The 14198-nt window shown below is 35.8% G+C and overlaps 1 protein-coding gene across 4 annotated transcripts in view; it reads left to right on the top strand.

The window, feature by feature from the left end:
* Positions 1-14198, top strand: part of grb14 (growth factor receptor-bound protein 14) — a 54411-nt gene that overhangs the window by 4635 nt on the left and 35578 nt on the right. For all 4 annotated transcript variants that reach the window (XR_009066433.1, XM_057853312.1, XM_057853310.1 and 1 more), the window contains one exon: positions 4654-4777. Coding sequence is in view for 3 of the 4 variants with exons in the window: in XM_057853312.1 (XP_057709295.1) it covers positions 4654-4777 (124 nt within the window). In the remaining variant the exon portion in view is untranslated. The remainder of the gene's footprint in view (positions 1-4653; positions 4778-14198) is intronic.

Raw genomic sequence — 14198 nt, 5'->3', positions numbered from 1 at the left:
CAGTTACCTCCTCGTAAGAGTAATTAGTTACTCAGCAAAGTAATTGACGTTACTTTTCATGTACTACATGTTATTACATTACACATTCTATGACATGTTTGGCATCAAAGAGGTTTATATTAACTGACTGAAGAATAAAAACACAACAGTATTTAAAAACATTTGGTATTTGTTCGGATCAAATATATAAGTTTCTTAAGAAAACACAAATGTAAACTGACCATTAACCAATGCAAATCTCTGAAACTGTATGTTAGGCCTACTGCACAATAAGCAGAACTCACCTTAAAAAATCCCTAATGTAACAATATTAAGTATTGAAAATAATTCAGGTTTGAGGACTCTACCTATGAAATTTCCTGGCTCGTTGCCATTATCGCCGTCTTGTGTATGCCAGAGCATGCAGTGAAGCAGAGCATGATTCATCCATCTAGCCAATCATCATCTCTTTTGCAAGGGCGTCACCCCCCCCAAGCAGGCAGGCTGATGTGTGACAACTTGCGCTTCATTCAACCAAATTGTAGTAACTTGCCCCTTCACATCCTCAGTAAAGGTATCAGCGTTGCAAAAATGGGAAAAGTAATTTATAAGATTAATCACTACTGAAAAAACAACGCTGTTAGAAACACCATTATACTCTAACGCCGTTATTAACAACATTGCTCATTTGTACATTCGCAGTTAAAAATTATATTTAAATAAAATTATCGGTTCATATTTAACCAATTTACAACTATTTAATTAATTCAATTTATTTGTATAGCCCTCAATCACAACAGAAGTCTCAAAGGGCTTTACAGAGGCAATATGATACACAATTAGAAATGAAGCAACAAAGATGAATAGATACAGTTCAAGTCCTGGGTATCCCCTATCCTTAAGACCCTCCATGCCGGCAAGGAAAAACTCCAAAAACTCCAGAGTCAATTGGGAGAAAAATGAGAAACCTTGGGGAGTACCACAGTCAGGAGAGATCCACTCCCAGGACGGATAGACAGGAACCCCAGAACTGCTAATGGGAATTAGCAAGCGAAGTTATAGTCCGTAAAAATACAGAGGAGTAAAGGAGCAAGAAGAGGTCCCTCTAGTCAGATGAGATTGGGGTAGCAGCGAGGACGTCTATCCAGCCAGGGGTCCGGACAGTCAGGAGGCTGCAGCTGAAAAATAGCCCCTCCCCAGAGGGGAGGGGGGAAAGGGGACACCGGGTGACTAGTGATGAAGAGACTAGACAACTAGATATTAACATTGGAAAATAGAAATAAAGTAAGACAAGTGGTAGGTAGAGTAAGAAAAGGAGATAGAACTCAGCGGCTGTACTGCCCCCAGCATTATAGCTTCTAGTGCAGCTTAGACTAAACTGTGAGTCTACTCCGACTTCAACTAGCCTAACCATAAGCTTTGTCGAATAGAAACGTTTTTAATCTAATCTTAAATGTACAGACTGTCTCGGCTTCTTTAATACTAGCTGGAAGCTGATTCCATAAAACAGGGGCTTGGTGGCTAAAGGCTCTCGCTCCGACAGTACTTTTATAAACCCTGGGAACTACCAGTAGACCTGCATTCTGAGATCGGAGTGTTCTGTTGGGGCGGTATGGAACCAGAGCATCGGTGAGATAAGATGGCCCCAACCCATTAATGGTCTTAAATGTAAGAAGGAGTATTCTAAATTTAATTCTAAACTATAAATAAACTAAATAACTTTTAACACCCAAGATTGTTATTACTGCATTTTTCGGACTATAGGTCGCAGTTTTTTTCATAGTTTGGCAGAGGGGGGGTCTTATACTCTGGGGCGACTTATGTGTGATTATTTACGGTCGGGTCGGGCCTACTTCTCTCTCGCTAACTTTTTAAAAAATAAATATATATTCATATATTTATACTAAAACAATGTATGGATGTTAAATTTAAAAAAAATTAAAAAATTGGATAAAACAGAGAAGGCGCTGTGCATGCCTGCGCACGTGAACGTAGTGGCTCTCTTTTCAATCTTCCCTTCCTGCGCCTTGCGGCACCCTCCGCAAGCATCCTGGTATTTCCTTTTCGATATGGAGCAGCTATAGTAGTGAAAAACAAACTAAAGACAGGGGAATTGAAAAGCAAACAACTGCGGTAGGAGTGTGATATGGAAAGGATTCAAATTGATTGTTGAAGGTTCTATACGGAAACTTGTGTCGGCTTCGCCGAATGTAAACTAATGTGGCGCTTTGGTCTCATACGAGAAATATATTTAACAAACTTTTCCAGCGTTATTTCGTTGTGTAAATGTTTAAATCTTGAGAAAACTTTTTTTTTCTTCTGCCAACTCGAGGAGATTAAAATAAATGTCAAATTCACTATCTGTCTGTTAGAACAGACACACAAATATAAAAGATATAAATGTTTATTGAATATCCATCTTACATTCATGTTTAACTGGGGGAATTTGTTACAAAAGACAGGCTTTAATTTGTTATCATTATGCATATGTGCACCGGCATCGTCACAAACGTGATCACATAAAACGCAACCACTCATTGCATCCCCGCATTTCCTCCTTTTCCTGAGTCCTCACAAATAAAACATAAAATTTCTTTTTTTTTTCGGGCTCGTGCCTACAAATAAAACATAAAATTTCAGTTTTTTTTGGGCTCGGGAAAGCAAATCAAGTTACTGTATTGGCCCGAATATAAGTAATATAATAGTATAATATATGGTTTTTTGCATTGAAATAAGACTGAAAAAGTGGGGGTCGTCTTATATTCGTCTAGACGTTATACCCATTCACGACGCTAGATGGCGCCAGATATCATTGAAGCGATGTTCTGTCATGACAGATCTCAGCTACTGTCAAGTTTAACCAGTTTGCATTATTTAATTGCAATGTTTTTCCTTATTCATATTTGTGTCAAGACTACAGTTACAGTTAGACTTCACTTTGATGGTTAATGCAGTTTTTCAATTTTGTTGTTTTATCACAATAGATTGGTTATTTAACATTTCAAAAATCAGAAGCCATTCATTTATGAATGTGATTGCACTTTAGTTAGCATGTTCAAATTTTCAGATATTAAGATTTGAATGATGCAAAATAACATGCTTTTTCTCTCAAATATATTGTTATAATCATTTGTTTGTAGATGTACTGTAATTATTTTCTGTATAAAAATTAATTTGGTGTTCAAAAAGTCTTTTTTTCAAACTTGAGTCTTGAAAAAGAGTGGGTCGTCTTATAATCAGGGCCGTTTTATATTCGGGCCAATACGGTAATTGATCGGGCTCGGGCTGCGTCGGGCTTTAATACCCGCGGGCCGGTCAGGTCAGGTGGGATTTTATAGGCCCAATCTAACTTCTAGTGTCATGTAATGTTAGCATACCGTACACCTATTAAGCCTGTTGTTCTCTATTGTATTTTAAATTGCCTTTTAAGATGACATGTCTGTTGTTGGTGCTGGATTCTATCAAATAAATTCCCCCCCAAAAATGCGACTTATACTCCGGTGCGACTTATGTATGTTTTTTTATTCTTTTCATTGTGCATTTTTTTGCTGGTGCGATGCATAATCCGAAAAATATGGTATTTGTTTGTTTTAACAATAAAATGGTGTACTTTTTGGCTGTATTGATGGCAATAGACGTGCAATGCATCTGAACTGAGATTATTGGCAGTGAATCGTTCACTGCCAGCTTTCCAATTTCAAATGGGAGGACTGACTGTTAATGATTCATTGCCTGCATGATGTAAACTCAATGTTAAATAGTTTTAGTATTAAAAAAAAAAAAAAAAAAAAAAAAAAAGTAAGAAAAGTTGTATTTTAAACAGACAGGAGTGTGAAGTGAAAAAAAAGACAAAAAATAAAAAGGAACTCTGTTTTTATATTCTGTTTGCAGTATTTCATTGATAAGGAATTGGCCATATGCAATACAGTAAACAATTTTTTAAAACTTACAATAAAAAAATGTAATTTTTACATTAAAAAAAAAAAAATCCATTTAACAATTAAAAGTGAAAGAAATGTGGATTTTAAAATTATGGTTTATTTAGATAAAATGAATAGACCATGGTCCATGACATTTATAGATGAGGTTATTAAAAATTTTATACTAGTCATTATAATAATAGAAAAATATACATAATTATCAATTTAAACCATTATTTCCAATTAATTTCATTTCATTAAACTAATCAAGTATTTAGCAACATAATGACGAACAATGATTGTTCATTTCTCAACTTACAATAAATCAATTGGCCAATTTACAACAAATTATTTAAGAATTAGATTTGAAAGGTTGACTAGGGGAAAATTATAAAAGCTACACACAAGCATTCTTCAGTTCTCAGGAATTCAGCTACTTTTAACAAGATTTTTTTTTTTTTTAACAGTTGGATACTTTACATGGGAATTTACTGGCAATAAGTGTAAATGTTTGTTTTACCAGACGGATTACACATTAGAGTGTGCATTTTAATAGTGTCCAATGCAAAATCTGTATCCAAAATTCAAACTCACCAAAGTATATACTAAATTTTCATGGACACATAATACTTTTGACAGTTTTTAGGTTAGTTACGTGTGTTAGATTGCAAATGTCTTATATTTTGTTGCTTGTTCTATGCTGGCGTGATGTACTTTGCTTTGCTTGTTTTAAGAGTGTGGTTGTGTTCACCAGATTAAAAGAAGAAGCCAGAGAAGTTTCACCTTGTTCACCTTATTTTCCTGAAGTTGTTGCGCCAACGCATTCACACTCCACCACTGACTCTTCATTACCTTGGAACAAATCAAGTGCAACTCAGGTAAGCACAGTAATTTTATTTTGAGTTTATGAATGAGTTTCTCATATTTTGCGGATCGCACTTAAAAAGCTTTATTTTCCCCAAAAATTGAGACTGCATCTTAGTAGGCTATGTATGAATTGTGGCTGGTGACCATGTCAAATAATGACTGCAATAATGTATTTTTGCAATAAAAAAAGTACGAATTTGGCACTCAAATCTTGCTTTTTTTTTTTTTTTTTTTTTTTACCATTTTGTAGTTGTTCCACCCAAAACAATGCATCTGATATTCCCACTTTTTTTCAATAATTTTGTTTGTGACATCACAACCAAAATTGATGATCATGTCTAGCTTTTCGGTGGTGCACAAGCTAGTACAGCTCATTTCGAGTTTTTTTTTTTTTTTTTAATTAAATTATAGGGTGCCATTTGGATGTAACAGTGGACACTAACAGAGGTGAAATTTGGTGCTAAAGTTAGTCCTCAGCCTAGCTTTGCTAGCATAATAGCTAACATGACTTTGGATACTTGAGAAATCTATAATTTTACAAAAAAAAATCCTTTTTGAAATTATTCAATTCAGTTAATTTCTTTGATATTAGATTTAACAGCGTGAACTTGTTATGATCAGCCACACTGAAGGTACATTATAAAACTACAAAATTTGATTTTTTATTTTATTTTCTGGTAAATGAAATGGCTTACTGCCGTTGAGTTTCCCGCCATTGGTGTGATTTTATTGTAGAAGAGGGATGTCCTTAAATAATGGGGAATTTTAACAACAATAATAATAATAATAATAATACAATTTAACAGACTAGACAGTGACACTGGGGGTGAACAGAAAACCTTTTTTTTTTTAATTTTATTTTTTTAGTTTATTTTTATTTTTTTATTTTAAAGTAAAATATATTCAAATTCTAAAACAACACATGATTAAAGATAGTTGAACCAGGGCAATAAAATTATAAAAAATATTTGGGAATTTTCTCTAGTTAATTATTTTATAGACTCAATTTGAATGGAACACACCGGGGACATACTGTAGCAAAAGTCCATAACAACCTTTTACTAGTAGTAAATATAAATTAAAAAAATATAATTTAGGAGCCCTTAAATGGTACCGTTGAATATATTATAGACAGCAATTGATAATACACCAAAAAATAAGTTCAATGTGTATTCGTCCAGTTATCGTGAAAATATAACTAATACTGTGTACACAAATGGCACACTAAAAAAAAAATGACCCTAACACCATCTTCTGTTCTGAGTTTTTTTTTTTAATTGCCTGAGGCCAAGACATCTGACAAAGGAAGACTCAAACGGTCTAATTTCATTATTAAGGCTTTTCTGTCCCTTTTTTTTGGATGGATTTATGTCCAGTAAATAGTCTGCTGTCATTTTAAAGTCACTTGCTGTAGTATTTCATAGCACGTTTTAATGACCTCAAACTTATTTTGCTGGAGCATAACTGTACTATAGTGCTCAAGACACACAGTCATTTGACAAACCCCTGAAAAAACAATCAAACAAATCTTCAGTATATTCATAAAAATAAATGTAATTACAACAATAATAGATGAAGATCAAAGTAAGTGTAAGTATACCATATTTTTGGTAGGGTATGCGAAATGAAAACTTTTTTTTTGGTGGCATCTTTGCTGATTTTTAGTATGTTACTGATAGGGGTGCAACTAACAATTATTATAATAATCAATTAATTGGACAATTTATCAGAAAAATGTCATTTTTCCCATTACCTTCACAAATTCACTTGAAATTGTTTTAGGCATGTTGGAAGTAACAATGAAGACAAAATGGATGTCTATCTCCTTAAAATATAATATCTTATTGCAGCTTTCTGGCTTATCTGTAGTCTATAACTGTATTGTTTTAAGTACATAAAACTTAGTTTTCAATAGAACCTACTCACGTGACGTCACAGCCACGGCCCCGCGCCATGTTGTTCGTCTACTCGTCATGTTAATGCATTAGCGCTTCGTAAATTCCTCCTATTATGGCGTGTTTTTCTGCTCGTTAACATTAATAATCAAAATGGTGAAGTCGTGTGTGGCGGTCGGTTGCAAAAACAGAGAAGATAGATGGAGAGACTTGAAGTTTTACCGTATTCCGAGAGACCCGGAGAGGAGACCGAGATTGACTGCTGCAATTCAACGAGAAAACTGGGCTCCAAACGACTACCACAGATTATGTAGTATTCATTTTATATCTGGTAAGATGCATTTAATATATATTTAGAGGGTTTTGGGCTGACAACCACAATTAAGATCATTGCTAGGCTAATCGCCGACAACATACACTCAGACGTTGTGAATGAACTACCTGAAAATATATAATTATAAGGGGATAATAAGACGGTTGTCATACAATTAATTTACAATTTCACTATTGAGGTCAAAAGCCAAAAAATAAATTCAACTAGGGACAATCTGGAGTAGTGCTATCGCACTTCATATTTATTACATATTATATATGTATGTAGTGAGAGTGCTATCGCTAAACCATATAAACATTAAAAGCCCTAGCTCCATTGACAAATGACATGAAATACATTAGACTTGACAGTGGATGTTAGCAAGAACAAAAAATTTTGAATTGAAAATTTCGTAACTCACCATCCCGAGCACAAGATAGATTCCTGCCGAATTTTCGTGGACGAGGACCTGTTTCACCCAACCAGCAACGAAGTATTTATAAGCCTCCAAGCTCTTAAAGTTTTTCAAACTTTCGTGAGAATAGGCTGATTTTGTGTGGACAAGATAGTTGTAAATATCACGGGTAGCAGATGTCAGGCAAAGACAGCGAAGACAGCGGGTCGAAAAACATCGATTTAGGCATCAAATATGGATCTGGCGAATGGATAAACTGAAGCATTTCCACATAACGCCTTTTATGCAACGCATCCAATGAGTTTACAGCGTCAGATAACACCGGGGCTTCCATGAATTGCTCTATAACTTGCACGACTAATTGAAAACAATGAGAATAGGCCTAAAAAATACGGACAATATGGCGGCCGGATACAGCGACACGTCATTTTGTGACGTAGGTGAGTAGGGTCTGTAGAGGTTCTGCTCTGAGTATAAAACATAAAAAGAATTTTGTTGGCAACAATCAACTGACTTTTCCTAATGAACAATTTAAAGTTGTAAGTTAAAAAAAAAAAAAAAGGAGTGGGACCGGGAGTGATCGGGGGGGATTCCTTGTGACGGGGCCCCCAGTCGACTTGAGCCCATATGCAGCGCATTCGGTGCAGAACGTGTAGTTGCGTCACTGACTAATACGTCTAATAATCGGGAGCGCCTTAGGTATGAAAATAGACCCGTTCATTGATTGTGCGCTTTATAATCCGGGCCGCCTAAAAAAAAACTCCAAAAAATACGTTAATTATTTTGTTTTCTGTTGGTGCTCTTGCGTCCTCCCAAATTCTAATGTTAAATTCATTGAAGTGACTCACTGATAGTATGTGCCTAGGTGGTAATGTTAATGGTTGTTTGTCTCTCTATTGTATGTGCCCCATGATAGGCCATTTTTATTTATTCATTTTTTTAATCAATTCTGGACAGTTTTAAAGGTCAGTCTCAGGGAAACGTAATTGTATCTCATTGGAATTATTGTCATTCCTCTTACCGAATCAGTATATTTATATTGATTTATATATAACATATTTGCTCGTATGTATACTGGACTGTCTCAGAAAATTAGAATACACAATATTCTAATTTTCTGAGACAGTCCTGTATATTGTTCTATGTAAAGGACGTCAGCCAAGGTCGGCCCCCCACATTTTTACCACGCCAAATCTGGTCCCCTTTGCAAAAAGTTTGGACACCCCTGCTTTAAATGGTGGATTAATGTACAGGACTGTCTCAGAAAATTAGAATATTGTGTATTCTAATTTTCTGAGACAGTCCAGTATACGTATCTATGTCTACATAATATAAATATTAGTAGTTATTACTAGTATGTGTATATCAGAGGTTGCGCTAGACTTTTTCGTTGTCTGTCATTTTGACTGACAGTGTCATAAAAATCCGGTCATAATCTATTTTTACCCGTCACTTACAATTTTAAAATGATAATAATTACATATTCAATAGTATTTAGTTTTCATTCATTTTTAATTAATATTCTGTCCGAACAAGCTTAGCAAGAGGCAAACAGACAGCGGAGTGCACCAATCAGCGACGGGCAGACGTGCCGTTAGCCAAAGCGACGAGGGCAGGACGAGGGACTTGCGCGCGGAAGTAAACATACGAGGAGAACGGAGTTTATTCAACATGGCTAGCGCGAGACAGACTGTTGTCAATGATTCGTGTCGATGTGTTTTAGCTCATTTAAAACTGAATTTACCGCGGATTGAAACATATTCTCGGCTCTCCGGTTCGCCATCCGTGTTGTTCTAGAGACGACTTTCGACGCGCAAGAGTGACGTTGCTCGTGAAGTACACGTCACGCAAATAAATAAATCTGATTTGTCGATTGATTTTGTACCTACTCGAGAGGCTGTGTCCCAGACTTGTCTCTCAGTGTTTGAAAAATACAGGGAGAACAGTCTGGCCGTGCTAGGCAAACACTCAGTTGCCTTGACATTTTTCCGAGTAAGGCCACGACGTAATGCATCAAGAGAGACAATAGCTAATTATTATGCTCACTCGCCGCCACCCTGTGGTCTGGGGTGTGAATTGCAACCTGTCAAAATGACGGATGGACTTCAGTTTTTTCCGTCACCGTTTTAAAAAACCGGTCAACGACGGAAAATATTCGGTTAACGCGACCCCTGGTGTATATACAGTATGTATGTATTAGGGCTGTCAAATTTATTGCGTTAACGGGCAGTAATTAATTTTTTAAATTAATCACAAAATATTTAACGCAATTAACACATGCGTGGCTCGACTAACTCATGCATTGCCGCTAACAGCCTACAATGGCGGCGTTTTACTTATTGACAGAGCTAAGAGGCAGCGTCAAGTGAGTGGTCTTGATACAAGCACTCATTTGGGCCGTGCATTTAATTGGCAAAGGCTTCAACATCTTCCCCACATCTACTATAAATATTGTGGGAAAGCAACGTAGGGAAGAATGACAGGAGTTGATCTTTTTCTTAACACCATGTATTGCACCCAACCCAAAGAAGATATAGCATTTGTAGCCACCACACACAGTCATGGTTGCACCACTTCCCATCATGCATTTGGGCAGAACAGTTAAGTCGCTACAGTATCATTTACTGAAAGCTCAACAAATACACTAGATGGCAATATTTAGTCACAATATACAAACTCACATTTATCCTTTAAGAGTTACAAGTCTTTCTATCCGTGGATCCCTTTCACAGACAGAATGTTAATAATGTTAATGCCATCTTGTGGATTTATTGTTATAATAAACAAATACAGTACTTATGTACAGTATGTTGAATATATATATCCGTCTCATCTTTCCATTCCAATAATAATTTACAGAAAAATATGGCATATTTTAGAGATGGTTTGAATTGCGATTAATTATGATTAATTAATTTTTAAACTGTGATTAACTCGATTAAACATTTTAAACGTTTGACAGCCTTAGTGTGTGTGTGTATATATATATATATATATATATATATATATATATATATATATATATATATATATATATATATATATATATACTGTATGTGTATATGTATAATCAAAAGAACCCAATGGACTTCACAGACAAACAACAGTTGACATTAAAATGTTCAACATTTTTTGGATGAAATTAAATAAGTAAATATTATTAATTAAAATCTAAAATATAGAAGCAATGGATGCAATCGGTGACGGCATCCCCTGTTATAAATCTCCCTACTGGACAAGAACAAACAAAAACATCTTTGACCTGGACCACAGAAGGGACAACTCATGTAAATTTTCATGTTTATTTTCCTGTGGGTTTTTCATCAAGGTGCTGACAGTTAAGATAAAACCCAGTCAAAGGGAATCTAAATTGTTTCAATGTGTTATCTGAAAATTATTAAAAGACCGTAAGGAGTTGTGTTATGCAGTGATAATGGAAATTGTTTTCCATATTCACAGTTCTTTCCCCCCAACATTTTGATTAAAAAAATGTGGAGAATCTTTTACAGCTCTCTCACTATTTCAGAAAATGGAGTAAGCAAATGAATGTATGTAATTTAGATTGAAATTTTTGAATACGTGGTTGTCAGCATTTTGTGTATGCTATTATTGACTTTTTGTCAATTAAATGCTAAACATTACTGTAATTGAACAATTTCCCCTCTAGGCAGAGCACTTAAATGCTTTTTCATTTCATAAACTTTAAAATCACTCTAATGTGTTTTTCAACTGAGCTCCCACTAAATACTGCTAAAAACATGCTATTCTAGTGTGACGTTCTGTACTTTGGTTTTTGAGGCCAAGTTAAATACAATGCAATGACACAAGCACCTTTAACCACTTGTATACTAACTAAATGATCAGCAATTTGGAAAAGTATGTCAGAAGTAATTACATTGCAGAAAAATAAAAATAAAAGAAATACACCAATAGTATGCCAGAATTCATAACCGGACGCTTGCTGTCTTTCTCACTGACAGCTTAAATGCTGCTCACTTTTGTCATAGGAAACAAAAAACTGCATTTGTCATTTCCCAGGGTTATAAATGTGGACTAAACCCTAAATCTGTCACACTACATCACATGAACTGCAATTAAGATGCCGATTCCATTCAAAATGTAGTCTAATTTGGGAGTTACTATACATACATTCGTCAATCAGATGTCAAGTCTTCAATCACCCTTACATGTATGTTTTTAGAATGTGGGTGGAATCTGGAGAAAACACTGATTGCTCCACGCTGAAGGCGATGAGATTTGAAACCACATCATTTCCACGACATGGTAGATATACTATCTACTAGATCAGGGATTCCCAAACTTTTGTGCAGATTAGTTGTATGTCAAGGTATGGCAGTAAAAAATACGGCAAAAATCAAATTAAACGACTGACATTGGAACAAAAGTTCAATACGTTAAAAAATAACTTACTCTAATGCTGGATCAGTGGAAATTTTTTTGCAACCATGTCATCAAAATATGTTCATTTGTGAACAATGGTGACTTTTTGTTCGTCTCCCAAAACTGCGTCACAATGTCCAAAATACACCGGGTGGTGTTGCGAGCTGCAAGTAGCACCTACTTTCATTTGTTGATGTAATGGCCCTCATTAATTGTTTCTTTCTTTTGCAAAGAAACTCATGTTTGCTGATATGTGGACTTATTTTTTGGGCTAACATGACCGAGACGTATCAGAACTAGGGTTGGGCATTGTCTGAATATGAACTGTTCCGATTCAGATTCCACGTTTCGATTCCTGTTCCAAAAGATTCTCGATTCTGATTCTTTTAATAGGCATGGTCAAAACAATTGCAAAGTCAATATTATTTTCTTAACTTCTCGATTATTTTTTAAAATTATGTGAACTTTCATTAACTAGTTCTCACGGGGCTATTTTTAACTTGTATATAAATATCAGTCTTTGAACTTGAATATGAGGAAGTTTCCTTCCACAGGAGTGCAGTTTCACACAGATGTTTATTTTTCCAAAAGCTCACGGAGAAAACATTTACAAATATCTTTTTGCCTATGTTTTAGAGTGCTGCAGGCATTTTTACATGTTATTGAACTCCCACCAATGGGCTAACCTGGTGCAAAATATGAAACAAACAAACAAACAAACAAACAAACAAACAAACAAAACAACTTCTAAAACCCAGTCCAGATTAGCAGCGGGTACTGTATAAATCAGAAACAGTTTTTGTTGAGGAAAATCGTATCATATCTGCCTTCTCAGGCAGTAAACGTGAGTGTTCTCCTCCTGCAGCGGAGAACACACGTTCACTGGGTGTAAATGAAGCTTGAATGCATAAATATGAGAAAGCGAGAAAAGGTCGCAAGTATTACGTCGGGGTAAGGTAACTTTGAGTAGCTACGCAGTTTCCATATATATACCTTAGCTGGGAGCTACGACGAAGCATTAGTATAAATTCTTCTGTTGAATATAATTTGATGTAGATGAGGCAAAATAATAAAGTTTCCTTTTTTGTAAAACCGATTCTGTTGTGTTTACAGACACATACGATGTTTATGTTGTGACAATACCAGTTAAGCCAGTGAGTGGCGCTGTACGAGTATGTACGTATTATGCGTAGAAGAAGAGATGAAAGAGTCGGGCTAAGATGCTGTGTGATGTCTGCATGTGCTCACTGGTACGAGCTCATTAAAAAAGTAATCGAATGCTTCATATGGCTACTTCTTTCTAAACAAGCAACACAACAGATTCTAAAACAAAAGATGCTTTTAATACTGTTGATTATAACGGAGGCGGCAAAGTGCTATCTAAAGTACGTAGCTGCTTATAAAGCTACATTAGCCCGATATAATAATACGTCTTATTCTCGTACTATTCCATCCATCCATCATTTACTACTTAATCCGGTGTCGGGTCGCGGGGGCAGCAGAAGACAGATGTAAGTTATTGTTTTACTTACCTGGTACTGACTGGTTAGAGGACCGGCGCAGCGTGTCAAATACGCGGCACTCATCTATGCACTTGGCAGCTGTATTCCATGAAGCCGGAGGTGTTAAAACATATTGGCCGTGCAGCACAAGCGGATTTTCAGAGGGGGCCAGGCCCCCCCTTGTGGCCGAAAAGTGTCATTGCACGTAATTGACTTTCCTATACAGTATATGATTTTAAAATTAAGAATTTTCTAGTAAAATATTGTCTATAGAAGTTGACAAGCAATAAAACAATGAATGAAATGAACAAAAAATGATATTTTTATAATGGGTCGAAATTATTTTTCGAACAGATTACGTGACTAGCACCTTAGACGGTTATTTGGTTTGCTTAGCCAAAACCACTCGAGGACCGAAAAGGCAAGATGGGTATACGTAATATTTTTCAAACCTAAGCTTTCAAAAGCGACAACTACTGAGCAAGAACCAAGGATTGAAAATGTGGACCATGAAACGGTAGAGACCACCGTCAAAATGGTGAGCGGAGTTTCAATTTGCCCCACTAAAGACGTTAATTGCACAACAGCGCCACCACCGGTGTCTTGCCAATGTAGTTACCCCCGACAAAAATTGTGTCCCCTGGTAGCGGGAGCGCGCACACACATATTAGTTATGAAGGTTGTCAATTTAAACAATTAATTGAAGCCAGAAAAGAACCACAGTTATATATTTTGGACAACAACGTTTATTAAACTGGAGAACTTCCATACAGGACTTGAATTACAGTAAGAACAGTTATAGGTCATCCTACGAGTAGAATATTGAAATTTTGCCTTTTTTAACGTGCAGTACGTATGCTACGGTATACGACAGAAAAAAAAAGTTTTTTTTTTTTGATGGATGTG

The sequence above is a fragment of the Corythoichthys intestinalis genome, chromosome 12 (assembly GCF_030265065.1).
Source record: "Corythoichthys intestinalis isolate RoL2023-P3 chromosome 12, ASM3026506v1, whole genome shotgun sequence".
Taxonomy (NCBI): Eukaryota; Metazoa; Chordata; class Actinopteri; order Syngnathiformes; family Syngnathidae; genus Corythoichthys; species Corythoichthys intestinalis.
This window is presented reverse-complemented; position numbering and strand designations above follow the sequence as displayed.